This window comes from Alosa pseudoharengus, unplaced genomic scaffold, assembly GCF_046254945.1.
Source record: "Alosa pseudoharengus isolate Yale_2024_CS ecotype anadromous, Long Island Sound unplaced genomic scaffold, YU_APseudo_1.1 YU_APseudo_1.1_scf_1, whole genome shotgun sequence".
NCBI classification, from domain to species: Eukaryota; Metazoa; Chordata; class Actinopteri; order Clupeiformes; family Clupeidae; genus Alosa; species Alosa pseudoharengus.
In genome coordinates, this window is record NW_027468564.1 from 57,914,066 (window position 1) to 57,931,443 (window position 17,378).

Sequence of the window (17,378 nt, forward strand, 5' to 3'; positions counted from 1 at the left end):
GTGATATATTTCATTTCCATTCATCACAGAGTTCCCAAAATCACATATAAGGTGTGTTAGAGTGTCTAGTTTCATAATAAAAAAAAAGCTAAAAACGTAATATTACGTTTTTGGCACTCAATGAGTTAAGAGACTAGTAACAAATGCAAGCATCCAGGGGTTTTAGCATCCTTGTTAGCAAAACAGGTCTGTACCCCGCAGTCAAAACACAATGCAGGTTACACTTGGTCTTGTGTATTCATTATTACCTCCACAACCCAGGCAGAGGTATGCACTTTACTGAGTGCCACTCTAGTTTGATGATAAATAGCAATAACAATGTGAATCATTCAAGACCTTTTGTCCAGAGTGAGATGTACTTTGCCCTATCATAATACGAGACATAACTGACAATCATTTAAGTTAAGGACAAAATGTATTGGGACATTGCACTAAAGGGCTAATATCAGTCATACAGATGTAGTTTTCTGGACTGGATATGTTTGACATGTATGAGTAAATCAATAGTTAAGATTACTGGGTTGTTGACACTTTTTAGACTTACTTCAGCTGGCTGGTTCATTCCATGTCCATGTTCATTTCATGTTAACAACGCATAGGACACCTATAGGAGACACGCTGGCCATAATTGCTTGAGACCTTGAGAAGCAGCTCACCTGGCTGGGCAGTAGGGTTTGTGGGTGGCCTCCGGAATAAGTCCCGCTTCCGAAACATCCGGATCCACCCAACTTCCGGGCCTCGAATGTCTATGGGAAATAACATGGCGTTTCGAAATATCATACCTGTCAAACATCTGTAGGTGGCGAAGTAGAAAAAAATGGTGGGCCGATTGGCCTACACACCATCTAGTTTCCGCTGGATTTTTTGATTGTCGGTGCCGTTAAAGTAGAAATATATCAATAAGAAGCACTAAGCTAACGCACGCTTCGGACGCCGCGACTCCCTGAGTCAAGGTTGCATACCAACGGCAAAGTTTCATAGTTTGTCTTCACCGAAATGGAGTTTGTGGCACCAGAGCCTGTCTACGGAGGTGGCACTAACCCCAGGGATGGATTACTGTACGGGCCACCGGGCCCAGGCCCAGGGGCCCAAGGGGTGAGGGGGCCCTGAAGCCCAAGCCTTTGCATGGAATCATTGCCTCAATATCAACAAATCAGGATGTAGGCTATGAATCTGATTGAATTTAGTATTGGCCATCCCCAAAATGCAACAGAATATAGGAAATCACATCAAACAAATAAAAAAAAAACCAACCCCGCCTCCCACATATACGACAATAAGTGGGGGGCCCTTAATACATCTGGGCCCAGGGGCCCGAAAGTTCATAATCCGCCCATGACTAACCCTGCATGAAATCGTCATGTTTGATAGGTTGTTAATACATTCTGAAAATGTTACTGCTCTGATCAAGGTCATGCAAAATAAAACTATTGACTCAATACGATTCTGCCTCTGATTCTTAGTCTGCTTATCATTATCTGTTTTTCGTTAAAAAAAAAAATCTCGTCTCGTCATGTCTTTAGTGTCTTTGTCGGCGATTTCTTTCTTTTTCAAATATCTCAATAACAGCCAACAAACTCTCAGCACAGTCAAACCCAAGTTAAGTCGTGTTGAAAAGAGGCTGAACCTGGCAAACGATTTACTTTTATAGACCACTGTTAAGAAGCTGTTAAATTAAGGTAAATTAAGCTAAAAAACTTGCATATTAAGCTAAAAAACCTGCATAGTGTGCCTTTAACGGCACCGACAATCAAAACATCCAGTGGAAACCAGATGGCAGAAGTATGTAGGCCAATCGGCCCACCAGCTTCTTCTACTTTGCCACCTACAGAGTTTGACAGGTACGATTTTTCGAAACGGTGTTATTTCCCATAGACATTCGACAACCGGAAGTTGGGTGGATCCAGATGTTTCGGAGGCGGGACGTATACCGGAGAGGTCTATTGGATAGTGAAGTTTAAGTTCCATAATCTGACAGGCAGCTATGAATGAATAATAAAGGCATGAGGTTGCTGGTTATTCCAAAACAGTAATGAGGTTGCAATTATGGCAAATAATGGCACTACAATGTATAAAACACGTAAGGTAGAATTTTTTTCTCACACACTGTCTGCCTTTCCCTCTTTTACTCAGAATTGTCAAAAAGACGTCAGTCAGTATCATCCTGCTATGAAGTCACCCCAGATATTTTAACGTCTTCTCACCTGTGTGTGTGGCTGGTCACAGATGCTGTTTCAGTGTGTGCAAAGTAAAACTGGTTTAGGGCAGAACACTATGGCCAGTCCTGAGAGAGATAAACAGCTTTACCAAAGATCCTTGATTACTAACTTCAACTCTCTCTGGCTTTACTGTGTATTTGTGGTTCACCTACATCACACATATAGGTTGTCATCGGTTGGATTTTTTCCAGCTTAGATAAACATGGTCTAAATACTCTAAAAGAGGTCGAACATGAACTGGTCAAGTGCAAAAACTGAATCACCCAAAAAACATAGCTCAGTCTAGAAAATACAGCTAATGCTGGTCTGTTTTGTATCTCTTTTCAGCAGCACAGGCAATCAAAATTTTGGTAGACCTTCTCATTTATGTAAATTTGAAAGACACAGAGTTATATTTGAACCTTTGCACTTTACTATGTCCCATATTCTGTTGCCCAGGAAAGAAGTAGCCGAATCAGCAGATTGGATTGGATTTAGTTTAAAATAAGATTGGGTTGGATTTAGTTTAAAATAAAATAACCAATGCCTACGTGTTGTGAGAAAAGTTTTGAGAGGTCTTAAGGTTTCATTGAAAGAAAACGACAATGCAATCCACACATGCCTGATATAATTTAGTCTGTTATTGTCTGTAACTGTAATTAGGCTACTGTAGCCTAGAGACATAGCCTATAGGCTACTGTGCATTCTTGTCCTCAGGCCTCTTAGATAATTTAGTCACAAGCCTAGCTTCATTCCAATAAAGTGTGAGACTGGATTCACCTGTAGACCCAGGGCAATTAGTCCATGCCCTCTCCCTCTGGTGAAAACAACATGCAACTGTGTGCAGTAGCCTAATGCCGAAATCACCCTACTCAGCTTTCTGACTTAAAGATGCTTCAAAGGTGCGTCCATGGAAACAGGTATCCTTGGCGACGCAACACAAACACAGTGCTGAACACTGTCGTTGCACGTTCATTCCCCCCGGAAAATCGAAAAGTCTGTAGCCTAATTTATTACCCTTTTGCACTGAAATGTCAGAACTTTTAGTGTCGAGACCGCATTACGACACCAGAGCCGTGACGCAAAATGAACACCTGCTCCAGACTGCTCAAACTGATCCAGAAACCACGTTGAAGGAGAACTTTTTAACATCGTCTGGTTTGGCTACTGCAGGATACAGATCGGCGAAATATACTCCGGCAGAATGGCTTGCCAACAACAATGCTACCTTAAACCAAGCTGTAACCGATCTGAACAATTCCGAGAAAGTTCGCCACGAATCCAAAATGCTTTACACAGAGGCAGAGGTGAGAACTTTGCGCACACAGGCCGAGGGCACAACGCACTTGGGTGAGAGGTTACAAGATATTCAGTTTTGGAAGGCTGAGCTTGAGCGGCACATCGAACAACTTGAGGCGGAGACGGTCTTGCTTTCAGCTGAGAAGCGCCGGTTGGAGAAGGCTTTGGACGCGACAGAGATTCCTTTTGCCATCGCTACAGATAATCTGACATGTCGGGAAAGACGGCTTGGGCCCGACCTTGTTAAAGACCTTGTGGAGGAAGAGCTTATTAGAGTAAGAACGTTTGTTATTATTATTATTATTATTATTATTGGGCTGTAATTATTAATAGTAATGAAGGAGTATTTGTAACGTAAGGCCTACCAGTAGGCCTAATGTTAATTTTGTTTAAAATGTTGTTTCCTAAATCAGGAGGTGGAGTTAATCAGAAGCATTCAGGCACTGCACAAAAGAACACTTGACCAGACTGTTAATCAAATAAAGTAAGTTATTGTAGCCCAGATGGCCCCGTGGTGTTGTTGGCCTATTTGCTTTGCATTCTGTGTTCAAACTAAATATTTAAATTGTGCCCTTTCTGGCTATCTTTCAGTTCTAACAGGGAGTCTAAGCAAACTTTGGAGATGGACTGGTCTGATAAATATCAAGCCTACAGTTTAGACAACCAGTGTGGCCGCTACAACAACAAGAGTATTGAGACACAACATCAGTCAGGCTCTGCAAAGATCCAGGATCAGTGAGTCTCCTCAACATTTCCAGGCTGTATGCATTTGGCTAAATCCATCTGTCTTCAAAGGTTTTGTTACAGCCTGCTGGGGTTTCAGAACACTTCTGGAATGCTGGGTGAACATTTCCAAGCATTCTAAAAGCTAAATGAAATATTTCACCTGAGGTGGAAAATGCTGTCTCTGTGCCTCAGGAATGAGAAAAGGCTTTGTCCTGTGGCACCCCATTCATATTGGTTTGTATCCATTCAGTACCATAATCAAGGCTAATCTAGTATGTTATCCGAGGCAGTGAATGGGCAGCACTGAGGGAAGTCAATGTAACTCTTTGACCTTGGACTGTGGATTGTGGTCTGGGTTCTCTAACCATCAGGACAGGAGGGCAGCTGACAGCACAAAAATAATTAAATATGCACACAACAATGCAATACTGTATTTGATCTTAGGTACACAAACAAGCTTTCAGCTAATACAACTTGATAATATATTGATACACCCTTTATTGATAATTGAAGGTGTATTTGACTCTCTTTGACTGTTGTCCTCTCTTGCCCTCTTGCTCTTGACTGTTGTCATTCCTCTCTTGTATTCAACAATCCAGTGAACCAAAGGTGCATTATTGTATGTAAGCTACAGCTTTAATAAACAGCCCATATCTCTGCAGTTTGAATAATGCAAATAACTGGATGGCTTGGAAACCCTGAGCTGAACCAAACTATACACTGGGCGATTGTACACTACGCTGTTCACCATTTTGCCCACAGGGAGGCAGTGTAGTCCTATAAAAATGTTAGGCAACATGATAGTGACAAACAAAAACGTATTTTTCACATTCAGTTCACATTCACTTTTAGTATACGAGGCACATTTGACATACACTTTGTGAAGGCATACTGTGGAAGTGTCTCTCACGTGTCTGTCCCATCCGACCCTCCTTTGCAGTGTGAGTAACTGTGAGCAGTGGATGCACTTCACACGCGTCAACGTGGCGACAGCAGAGCGTGAGACGCGGGCGAGCGCCGAGCTCAGGCAGCTGATTGGCCACGTGCTCCAGGACACGTCCGAGGACCTGAGGGCCCAATGCGCCAGAGTGGACGAGGCCTTCAACCAGCGCTGCCAGGAGCTGACCGAGGCCAAGGTCCAGCTGGAGATCCACCTGTCACAGGTGACAGTAGAAGGCCACACCCTATGAGCAGCTGCATTTCAAGTGTGTCACATAGTGTAGCTACCAGGCCTGTGCAGAGTGCAGTTGAGCTGATATCTTCTCTCCCTCAATCCTCCTCTGATATGCAAAAGATCTGGTTACTCCCTTTACAATTAGGTTGCAAAAATGTAGGCTCCAATCTCTCTTTGATATCTATGGCTTGTACAAGTTAAAGTAGGCCGTCTAAACTTAAATTCCAGTCCTAACTATTTTTAACAGTTTCAATTTAGTATGCAATGTGATGCGAACCCAGGGTAATTGCAGTAAAGCAGTATATGAACTGACAAAATATATTGATAATATCACATTTGATAAACCCCCTCTGAACAATCCAAGCTGCCAAAATAGAAAGGTCAAAACAGCTCTAAGTGGTCATTGTAAGATAACTGTCACAGATCCAAAGGTCTGTTTTGCCAACATTTATGAAACCCTCTGGACAGTCTGCTGCCTCATCCAACACAAGCCTCACACATGAATCCACATCTCCTTCATGAGATTAAGGCAGCCCTAGTATGTTATCTAAAGTTATTATACGGCTCTTCACAATGCAGGTAGAATGCTCCATTGACTTGAATGGGATTTCCCAAAGTTCTACCGGTCATTATTTTCGCCTAAGGACCTCTAAATAATGACCGCTGTCAATGGCTACGGATCTCATTCAAAAGTGAAGCCAGACGGTTGATCAGCTGTGTTCTAAAGAACATTTGATTCAAGTTCAGCGTGTGTTGTGAACTTCTCAGCAAAAGCCACAACGAAACGGTAGCAAATAAATGTAAAGAGACATATCGTGGAGTTTATTATTTCGTTTTGGCAAGTAACCGTATAAAAAGCGGGATAATGTATAGAACGCCGGTCATTATTTGGAAAATAAGTCCCTTTAGGGCGAAGCAAGACCAGTCCAGTTCGCCCTGTTGGGACTTATCAGAGCCGGACAGTAACGGAGTACATTTACTTGAGTACAGTACTTTTGATCTTGATTTTGATCTGTACTTTACTCGAGTATCATTTTTGGGGAGTACTCATGACTTTACTCAAGTACATTTGAGAGGCAAATATTGTACTCTTTACTCCACTACATTTCTATCCATAACCGTGAGTACCCGTTACTACTTCTAAAAAAAAGGAAAAAAGAAAAATCTCGGAAACCCTCAATTTGTTGTTTCCCTCTCAAACGTGATTGGATTGTGCAGGCGCCACTGATTGGGACAGCCTATCAGCAATCACCTTCAGCTTTCCGCCAAAGTCAACTCCATGGTCAGATTTAGATAAGAGGCGAAACCATGGACGAAACAATGGATGAAGACGCAGCAGGTCCATCACGGGAATGTGCCAACCAGTGGCCCCACCTCGCCAGACTATTTCAATTTAATGATAGTTTTCGCTTCAAGTATTTCAATTAGAAAATAGTATTTTGTATTTGAAATACGTATTTTAAATACATGTATTAGAAATACTGCCCATCCCTGGCAACATGGTAAAAAGATGAAAATGACTTGATTTTACTTCCAATTCATTTTACATTCTCCAAGGTATTAACATTAACATTTTTCATAACTCCATGTAGGACGTTTCATAAATGTAAGCACTGTGGCAGTAGTAATGCAATATTTAGAAAATGTAGGCTAGTCTTGTACTCTTGATACTCAAGTACTTTTTTACTTAAGTAGACATCTGGTACTTTTACTTGTACTTGAGTAAAATTTAGCAAAGGGTATCTGTACTTTTACTCAAGTAATGAAGCTGTGTACTCTGTCCGCCTCTGGGACTTATTTTCCCGATAAGGACTGGCGTTCTATACATTATCCCTTACTAAACACATGTACAGCCACAGGTAATGATCCCACCTGCTTTTGATCTTTCTATGATCGCTGCCCTCACTGTGCCCTCAGCACACTCGGGTCTTGTAATGGGCTCTTTTGGCTGTTTCCTGGCCATGGGTCAAGGTCAAGCTCAAGGTCATGCTTTCTCTGTAGCAGCCCTGCAGCAGTGGGACAACCTTCCCATCAGTACCAGGGTCTCCTCCACCCTAATAAGGTGTCACTGGTAAATAAGGTGTCACTGGTAAATCATCCATAGCAGAGACTGATTTTTTGTAGCATGTGCAGAAAAACAACGCCCTATGCCAAGGGCTTTTTTAACAGCTGACCAATTACAAGCTCAGCAGTGAGACGTCAGTATCTCACAACAAGCAGCAGAAATGGAGGCGATAACGTTGGAGAAACATATTATGAGCACAGTGAGCTATATGACCATTAAACTGTATCACAAACTGGACAGAAAAACACTCTTGAGTGCTTTTTGGAATAAAAAACTGCCAGCATTTGTCAACTTTCGTCAACTTTTCTTGTCATAAAAAGACACCAAAATCTAAGTTCATAAATGCTAGTAAACCACATGCAAGTAGCAAGTCTTGGTAAATTAGAATGGTAGTGCCTTAGACCAAGGATTCCCAAACTGTGGTACGCGTACCCCCGGTGGTATGCGAGCTGCTTCTAGGGGGTACGCGAGATGAAAAGGGCTATGGCGGACAGGTGTAAAATGAAAATTTTAAATCTTTTGTAATTCATTTATGAATAAATACATAATTTCGAATCCGGTCATAATGATATAGAAACATGAAATTAAAGGATATAATTTATAAACTCTGTATGTGTTCATCAAAAAAAGGGCAGCTTATTAAATATGACGCCTGGAATAGCTAATAGAATGCGTTACTTTTGAATGCGTTGGATGGTCCGTGGTCCATGGGGGGGACGTTTTGCGGATATAACAGGTTTTTGAAAACAACAAAAACAGAAAGGAGGGAAGCAGCAAAGCTAGGAGTTATTTCAGATGGGCAAGAAAGGTAACATTAAGCTAGGCTTTACATTTAACAAACTAAAGGTAGCCTAAGTTTAGCCTTTCTAGGCTGTATAGCCTAATGTTGTCCAAACGAATACATCCTTGTCAGGCGTTGTTGTAGGCCTATTATAAGATATTGTATGTGGATGTAGTTAGGCTACTATGCAGGCTACTTTTCATAACTTTTTAACTGACCAAATGCACGCACCTAAAACCGGGAAACGGACAAATATTATATAATAATAATAATAATAATAATAAGCTTTATTTGTATAGCACCTTTCATACACAGAATGCAGCTCAAAGTGCTTTACATTTGAAGCATGTAACAAAATAATAGTCAGTCAGTCATTATCAATCACATTTCTTCATTGCTGGGGCCGTTTATGATCCACTCAGCAACATATCAAAAATATAGAAAATGACATGTCATAAGACTGGCAGCCTTAACCCTCTTACCCCCCACAAGCACGCCATATGGCAACTGTATTATGGGTGGGTGGGGGGGGGGATATAGAATGCGTTACGTTTTTATGTGTTATGTGTCGGATGGTGGGGGTGCGCGAGCCGAGTCGGAATGTAGCCGGTGGTACGTGGGGGGAAAAGTTTGGGAACCGCTGCCTTAGACCTAATGCAAGCAGAGTGTGTTGGTGAATGCGTGTGTTAGCTTGTCTATTTCATGCATATGTGTTAACGTGTTGTGTGTCCTTGCATATGTGGGTGTAATTAGATCCTGCAGCAGACTGGGACACAGGAGAGGAATATTGTATCCTTGCAGCAGGCTCTCCATGACAAGGAGGCCCCTATGAGAGTGGCCCAGTCAAGACTTCACCAGCGGACACATAGACCGAACATGGAGCTATGCAGAGATGCACCGCAGCTCAGGTACACACACGCACACACTCGCATGCACACACACACACACACACACACACACACACACACAGACACGTAAGTGAGGGACTTGGGGAAAACATCATTTGTTTTAGGAGGTCTCTTGGCTGTTACTGCATTTGTCATGTGTACAGACCTTACTGTCCGTATTGACCCTAGGCAGATGGGTCAGGCCCTTGAGTCGTGGATCTGCTCGAGGTTTCTTCCTATTAGGCTTATTCGATCTACGTAATAATCAGGTAATAGCGTTCGCAGCGGCCATTTTGTTGATATAGAAAATGCATAGGTGGGTCTATTTAATGCAGCTGTCAATTGACAAGCGCGACAGCACCGGTATGATCGCTGTAGGCTATTTATTTATTTGTACAAAATTTAACGTGATGGTAGGCCTATGTTGTGCAATAGGCCTAGGCTACAGTGCAGGCCGTTCTAACAACAGCAATACAGGCCGTTCTAACAGCAAATAGCCCTATTCACCCACTGTCAGAAACATAGCCTACCTGTCAACTTTTTTCCAGGTAAAAACTTTTTAAATATTTTCCCGTAAAATATCCCATATTTTATTACTTTCATAACATTAGCCCCTCGTTTTCTGACCATGTCAACATTGAGCAACGAAAATAAGGGAGATTTTCCGGGTTAAATTTCAACATTCGTCTTTCTGTTGCTATCCCTCTGCTGAGAGCAAGAATTCGTAGGCCTACTACAAAACTGCTGCACTAATTAAACGAGGTGTGAAGCTAAGCCAGGTCTAATGAGATTGGCGTCAAATCGTGCTCTCTCCCACACTGTTCTGTGTAGGTCGCCTTCAGGCAAGCAAAACGATGCTTTAAAAACATATTTTCGTTGGAAGGGCAGGGGGTACAGGACAACAGTACAGAGACGGCCAAGTCCGATGGGGCTAATGTTACGAAAGTAATAAAATATGGGATATTTTACGGGAAAATATTAAAACAGGAAGACAGCTGGAAAAAAGTTGACAGATATGTTTCTGACAGTGGGTGACTCTAGGGCTATTTGCTGTTTTTAGAACGGCCTGTATTGCTGTTGTTAGAACGGCCTGTCCTGTAGCCTAGGCCTATTGCAACATAGGCCTACCATCACGTTACATTTTGTACAAATAAATAAATAGCCTACAGCGATCATACCGGCGCTGTCGCGCTTGTCAATTGACAGCTGCATTAAATAGAACCACCTATGCATTTTCTATATCAACAAAATGGCCGCTGCGAACGTTATTACCTGATTATTACGTAGATCGAATAAGCCTAATAGACCCTTTCAAGAGAGTTCCATTATCAGCATCATAGTTGGCCCCACAAGGCTTCCGTTTTAACATTCCATATGTTATCTTAAAGGGACACCAGGCAACGTTTTCGTGTTAATTAATCATCTTCGTAAGTCGGTATATGGTTAAATGACTCATTACGGGGCGAATGAAGGCTCTCTCGCCCGCCCCTACTGCCTGTAGGAAGAATATCCCACTTGCAAGTTCGGTGTATCCTACCCGCCGACCGAAGCAGGATCAGTTTACAGCACAGAGGCAGGCTAACGAAACGCTAGAGATTGTTGCAAACGTGTGTATAATGGCAGAGCTGGCGAAGACGCAAAGAAAAGGAAAAGAGCTTCAGACCGAGCGAGGGGGAGTTTCGTAGAGAAAAAGCATCAGGCTTGCCTGGTGTCCCTTTAATGCAGAGGAAGTAGATTGGGAACCAAATAGAACGTTTAAGCATTGTTTTTGTTTTTATTGTTGAAAGGGTCTATATGTATCTCCAATTCTAGGGAGTTTTTCCTCGCCCCTGTTACCCATGGGCCTTCTTTCTTTCTTTCTTTTCTTTTCTTCCTCTTTTCCTTCTCTGATTGCCTACATTCTGTAAAGCGCCATGATACATGTGTAATGTTTTGGCGCTCTATAAGCACAATAAATTGAAATTGAATTGAACTGTTACAAAAATATGTCTGTTCTAAAATCCCGGGGCTCTCCGACCTGGCGACTGTGAGGTATTTCACTGTTCGTTTGCCCTTGGCTCAAACAGGACTCATGCTGATGTATGAACTAAGGACACACAGCAGTTAGACTCGACCTTGCACTGTAGCAGCAAATCAATTGCAGTAGCTGACCCTATTGTGAGGCCCTCACCAAACACATACAGTGCTATGCAAATATGTATAGACACACACACACACATACACACACACACAGAGAGCGAGAGAAAGAGACAGAGTGAGAGAACACACACATACACACACACACATACACATGCACACACACACACACAAACACACACACATACAAACACACACACACACACATACAAACACACGCACACACACACACACACATACAAACACACACACACACACACAAAAAGAGAGCGAGAGAGAGAGAGAAAGAGAGAGAGAGAACACACACACACAAACACAAAGAGAGCGAGAGAGAGAGAACACATATACACACATACATGTACATACAAAGAGAGCGAGAGCGAGAGAGAGAGAGAACACACACACATACAAACACACACACACACACACACACACACACACACACACATACAAACACACACACACACGCATACAAACACACACACATACAAACACACACACACACACAAAAACACAAACACACACACACACACACATATATATATATATATATAGATAAAAAACAACAGTGAGTGGTCTGCCTGACATACCACTTCAACTTTTCTTGTGTTTCTCATTTATGTCCATCTCTCTTCTGCTGTCTGGTGTAATGTGACTGTGATGTGATGTAATGATGTAATTTGTGTGATGTGATGTAATTTGCGTTTGCTTGTTTTTGAGTGTGACCATGTTCTGCCTTGTGTGCATGTTATTTGTGTGTGTGTGTGCGTGCGCGTGCGTGTGCGTGTGTGTGTGTGTGTGTGTGTAGTCTGGTGGATGAGGTCGGGGAGATCACTCACACCATGTCAGCCCTGACGCAGCAGCTGAGTGCGGCGCGCTCCTCCCTGGCGGCTATGGAGGAGACGCGCATGGCCCTGGAGAAGGCCATCGCCTGCAAGACACACAGCCTACTCATCGACCGTGAGAAGTGCATGAGCCACCGCCTGCGCTACCCTGACCTCGTCACCCTGTCAGGATACTGAGATGCTCACACACACAAACACACACACTCTGAAAAATGAGACAGTAAACGCAAGTATGCATTTCAGTGGAATGTGTGTGTGTGTGTGTGTGTGTGTGTGTGTGTGTGTTTGTGTGTGTGTGTGTGTGTGTGTGTGTGTGTGTGTGTGTGAGTGTGTGAAACAGGATGATGCTTTTCCCATTATGCATAGTTGATTTGATTTGCATCGAAACACGAGGATTGAGTTGCGTGATTTAAAAAAATAAAAAAATAAAGAAAGAAATGTTTGTCACTATTGTCACAGTCTGAGTCAGTTGCCCTCCAGCATCGCTGGGTGGCAATATTAGCATCATAAAGAGACTAGCAGAAACAGCTCCAGCACTAACCAGCTCAGGCTCACTGGCTACATGCACAGAAAACTACTCCTCGACCAAACAGCCTACTGTGCTTCTTCTGCAGACCTCACAGCCCTCATTAGAGCCCTGAGGGATTCAGGGGAGACGCTCTATATATGGTGTGTGTGTGTGTGTGTGTGTGTGTGTCTTCCCACGGAGGACTAATATATATTTATACTAATATATGTGTGTCCACGCCTGCTGATGGACACATGTGAAGTGCGATCACACACACACACACACACACACACACCTGTTGATGCAAAAACCCACACATAATCGCCTCACAAGATTTTACTCATGTGAGCAACAAACATATTAGGGTTATTTCGCTGGGTAAATGTTCCATCTATGTCAAGGCATCATACTGTACACGACTGAGGTATTGTTCTGGGCATGTGATTGTGTCTATGTAAGCTCATGATAATGGGAATAATGTCTGTGTTCTAGGGCTGGGATAAACGATTATTTTTTAAACGATTAATCTAGCGATTATTTTTTCGATGCATCGATTAATCTAACAATTCATTTTTTCAGTCCGATTAGATTTCGATTAGATTATCGATTATCTCCCCATTAATTGACTAATAGCAATTTATACATGTTGATTTGATCTGAATTAAAAAAAAGCATGAATTCCTTAACATTGCAATATATGTTTATTGCTCTTAAAATTCCAAAATAACAGACTATACAAGTGCAAAGTAATGCATTCTTAGGGAGTCAGAGGTAGCATTCAATAAAGTTCAGTAGTGTATAGGTCTAATTGAGTGCCTGTCACTTTAAGACGTTCGTTCCCTTGCAATTGTAACACTAACAGCAGTTAAAACGCAGCTGATGTATGGATGCAATTCATAACCTAGATAGATAGATAGATACATACATACATACTTTATTGATCCCCAGGGGGAAATTCAAGAAAAATAACAGTTTGTACTTCTCTTTGGGACAAGCACTTTTGAGTCTTGGAAAACACTTTTCCATTTACATCGGGATTTTGCAAACATTCAGTGTCAGAGTCAATAAAATGAGCCCTGAGTAACGAAATTGACAAGCAGCTGTAAGTAAGCATGCCAAACTCAACATCCAAACAGTATTCTAACGTTAGCTTTGAGATGCTTGATTGCATAACTTAACTAAGTTTAGTCTCCTTAATGTACTATGTTGCATGGGCGTAGATTTAGGGTGGGACGCTCATGACTAGTCCTAACCAATATTTTAAGATGACAAAATTGCCCCCACCAATATTTTAGCGAACTCATTTGTGCTGCTGATCAGGGGCGCCTGCAGGAATTAATGCTACGCACACCCGACCCCCCCCGCAAAAAATAAAATAAAAAATACGCGTGGACAATATTTGTCCGTTTCCCAGTTTAGCCGTGCATTGGTCAGCAAAAAATTAGCCTACATAGCATAACAACATCCACATGCAATAATACAACAACATCTACTATGACCTATTCATTTGGACAACTTGATACAGCCCTATACAGGCTAAAGTTACCTTGTTTTGTTCTTGACGTCTGGCTGTAATGCAGTCTAACGTTCTGACAAACACACCAATTGCCTACCTTGTTCTTGCCCATCTGGAATAACTCCTCTAGCTTTGCTGCCTCCATACTTTCTGTTGTTTAAACTTGTGATCCATCATGAGTATTGAATTAGTGAATTAGCTCAACATTGTGTGCTGATAACCACATATAGATAGATAGCCGAGTAAAAGAAAACAAGTAGCCTACGTGCCTGCATGCGTATTGTGTCTCCTGCTCAAACAAAATGTGTGCGCGTTAATTTTGAAAGTGAAGTAAAGTGTTCACTAAGTTACGTAATAGAAAATTGTAAATAGCCTGATGGCAGCTAATGGGATACTGTGCATAGTTGGGAAGGTATGGTGGGCCAATTTGGTGTGTCAACGACAACGGTAAGTTACCAGGGCTCTCAATACATAGGCCTACCCCATAAAAGGCCAGAGTGAAACATTTTGATATTCCCTTTTCCCTTCAGCATACAAACCCCTTTTTGTGGTGTGTAGATCAGCTATGCCACCCAAGAAGAAGAAAGGGGGCATACGAAGCTTTTTCTTAAAGCAGAGTGTAAGTAAGCAAAATAACTAGCCACACAAGCTAGCAGTAGTGACCAGGCTTTCAAATTATGCAGATTCTATTATGTGGAAAAATAGTATTAACTGGTGATAGCATATGTTACCCAGGATATTGTTAAAGATAAACCTAGCTTCTGTAATCTTTCAACCAAGATCAGGAGTATTGATTAGGGGTGTGCAGCACGGTCGCATCTAGAAGTCGCGCTATCACAATGCTATTACCAAGTCACTGAATGTTAATTAGCCTACCTTAAGTTAGAATCTTGGAAGTCACAATAAACATTGGATCTGGACAGTTTCTATTCTGTTTATGTTATGTATTTCTGTAGCCTACACAATGCAGAGAAATAAAAGGGAGACCCAAATTCGTTTGAAGGACTGTCATTGCATTGTTATGACACATGCATCAAATCATTATTTGATTAATAATATCCAAATAACACTATCATATACAATATGGTAGGAGGGTTAAACTCACTAGCCAAAGGATAGGCTACAAAATGAATGAACCACTTTGTATGCAGGAAAGACAGCATCAAACCACTACAGATGGATGGCAGGTTGAGGAAACAGCATCAGGCTTCAGGTGAGGTTCTAATTATTAGCCTATGTCAAATTGTCAATTGTCAGCAGCATTGCTGTACAATATAATGAGATGGAGTAGATTCACTTCTGTATTGTGATATTCTGTATTGCCAACAGTCTGAAATAACAAAGGAAATCGCCATTAAGGCACTGGTAGCCTATCTTACAGCAAAAGAATTCCAATTACAGTTAAGCAAATACAAATATAATTTAGAGTCGCATAAATTCATAGATATATTCAATCCTCAGTACCATAAATAAAATACTATTTAACTATATGACTAAATAATATATATACAGTATGACTAATCTGGGCAAATTTAAGATATTGTAACAAACTGTAAGATTGTCTCAAAATGGTTTTTATTGGTTACGCACCAAAAACACGAACGTCATAAACAGGCAACACAAGGGAGGTCCATTAAACAAGCACGATACACAAACAGGGTAGTCACATACAATACACGGGGTAAACACATGAGGTACAACACAAAGAAAGACCATACCAGCTAACACATACACGACAAGGCAAACGCCACTACTCATACTACAACCAACATCAACATTATAAACATTACACACACACACACACGCACAGCATTATGGGAGTACAGTCATACAGCTAGGCTCAGATCATTACACAGCCCCCCCGAGACTTAGTCCATGTCCCCTTGACTCAAGTCTTACCCTACGTCAGTCCATGAGCCGTTGTGGGCGCCCCGCTGTCGCGGCGGTGACTTCCGGTGAAGGCTGCACGGTGATCGGTGTTAGAGCCACAGCTCCATTGTCACCAAGTTCCACAGAGTCAGTGTCAAAGTCTCCACGACCCTCAGCTGAGGCCAGGGGTCGATACGGGGCCAGTCGATCACGGTGGAGAGCCACAACTCTCCGACGCTTAACCAGTCTCACACGATAGACCACATCAGACAGCTTCTCTAAGACATCGCACGGCCCGACCCACTGGCTAGTGAGTTTCGGGGAAATGCCTTTCTTTCTCTCCGGGCAGTACACCCACACTTTTGACGCATTCCAGCTTCACTCATAGCCTGCCGGGCCAACTCATGTACTCCTTTGAGTCTCTCGCGTAGCTGCTTGTAGTACTCCAGCCCTGGCTTACCTCCAATCTCCGCCTCCGGAGGCGAACCGAACACCAAGTCCACCGGCGTGCGTAGCTCTCGCCCGAACATCAGAGCTGCCGGTGTGCCTTTCGTTGACTCTTGCACCGCTGTGCGATATGCCCATAGCACCAGGGGCAAGTGTAAGTCCCAGTCCTTTTGTCGGCGGTCGGCCAATATGGCCAGCTGCACTGCTAGCGTCCGGTTAAACCGTTCGACCAGCCCGTCGCTTTGTGGATGCAGAGGTGTCGTTCTCGTTTTCCGGATGCCCATGCGCTGGCAAACCTCAGCAAACACCTCCGCCTCGAAATCCGCCCTTGGTCGCTGTGGAGCTCTTCCGGTGCCCCGAACCGGGCAGAACATCTCAGTGACCAGTCTGTCCGCTGTCGTGTGGGCGCTCTGATCTGGCACTGCATACGCCTCCGGCCACTTAGTGAAGTAGTCCATAGCTACGAGCACGTAGCGATTTCCCCGCTCTGTGACTGGCAGTGGGCCCATGATATCGACGGCTACCCGCTCCATGGGAGCCCCGACTGCGTATTGCTGCAGCGGAGCGTGCGAGCGTCGCGTGGGGCCCTTCTTCGCTGTGCAGGCGTCACAGCAGTGAACATGCAGTTCAACGTCCAGCCTGCATCCCGGCCAATAGAAGTGGCTTCTCAGCCGACGAAGAGTTTTTGCGATGCCGAAATGAGCCGCCCCCACAGCCCCATGTACCTGTTCCAGTACACGGGCTCGTAATCCAGCAGGAACCAGCAACTGGAAAATGTCAGATTGTCGATCGGGGGTTCGCCAGTGTCTATACAACAGTCCTTGACGTGCTACTATTCCCGGCCACTGTGAATAAATCGCTTTGGTCTCTGGATCGAGTGCTGATACGTCAGTCCATGGCGGTCGCTGGCCGGCTTCGATCCATGAC

At 43.1% G+C, this 17,378-nt stretch overlaps 1 protein-coding gene across 1 annotated transcript; it reads left to right on the forward strand.

The window, feature by feature from the left end:
• The first annotated feature begins 3,229 nt into the window (after positions 1 to 3,229).
• tekt4 (tektin 4) lies at positions 3,230 to 12,288 on the forward strand. The gene is made up of 6 exons (XM_076281225.1): positions 3,230 to 3,772; positions 3,911 to 3,981; positions 4,089 to 4,232; positions 5,164 to 5,386; positions 8,997 to 9,151; positions 12,075 to 12,288. Exons 1-6 carry the CDS (start codon positions 3,230 to 3,232, stop codon positions 12,286 to 12,288), a joined length of 1,350 nt encoding a protein of 449 aa, XP_076137340.1.
• Positions 12,289 to 17,378: the final 5,090 nt, after the last annotated feature.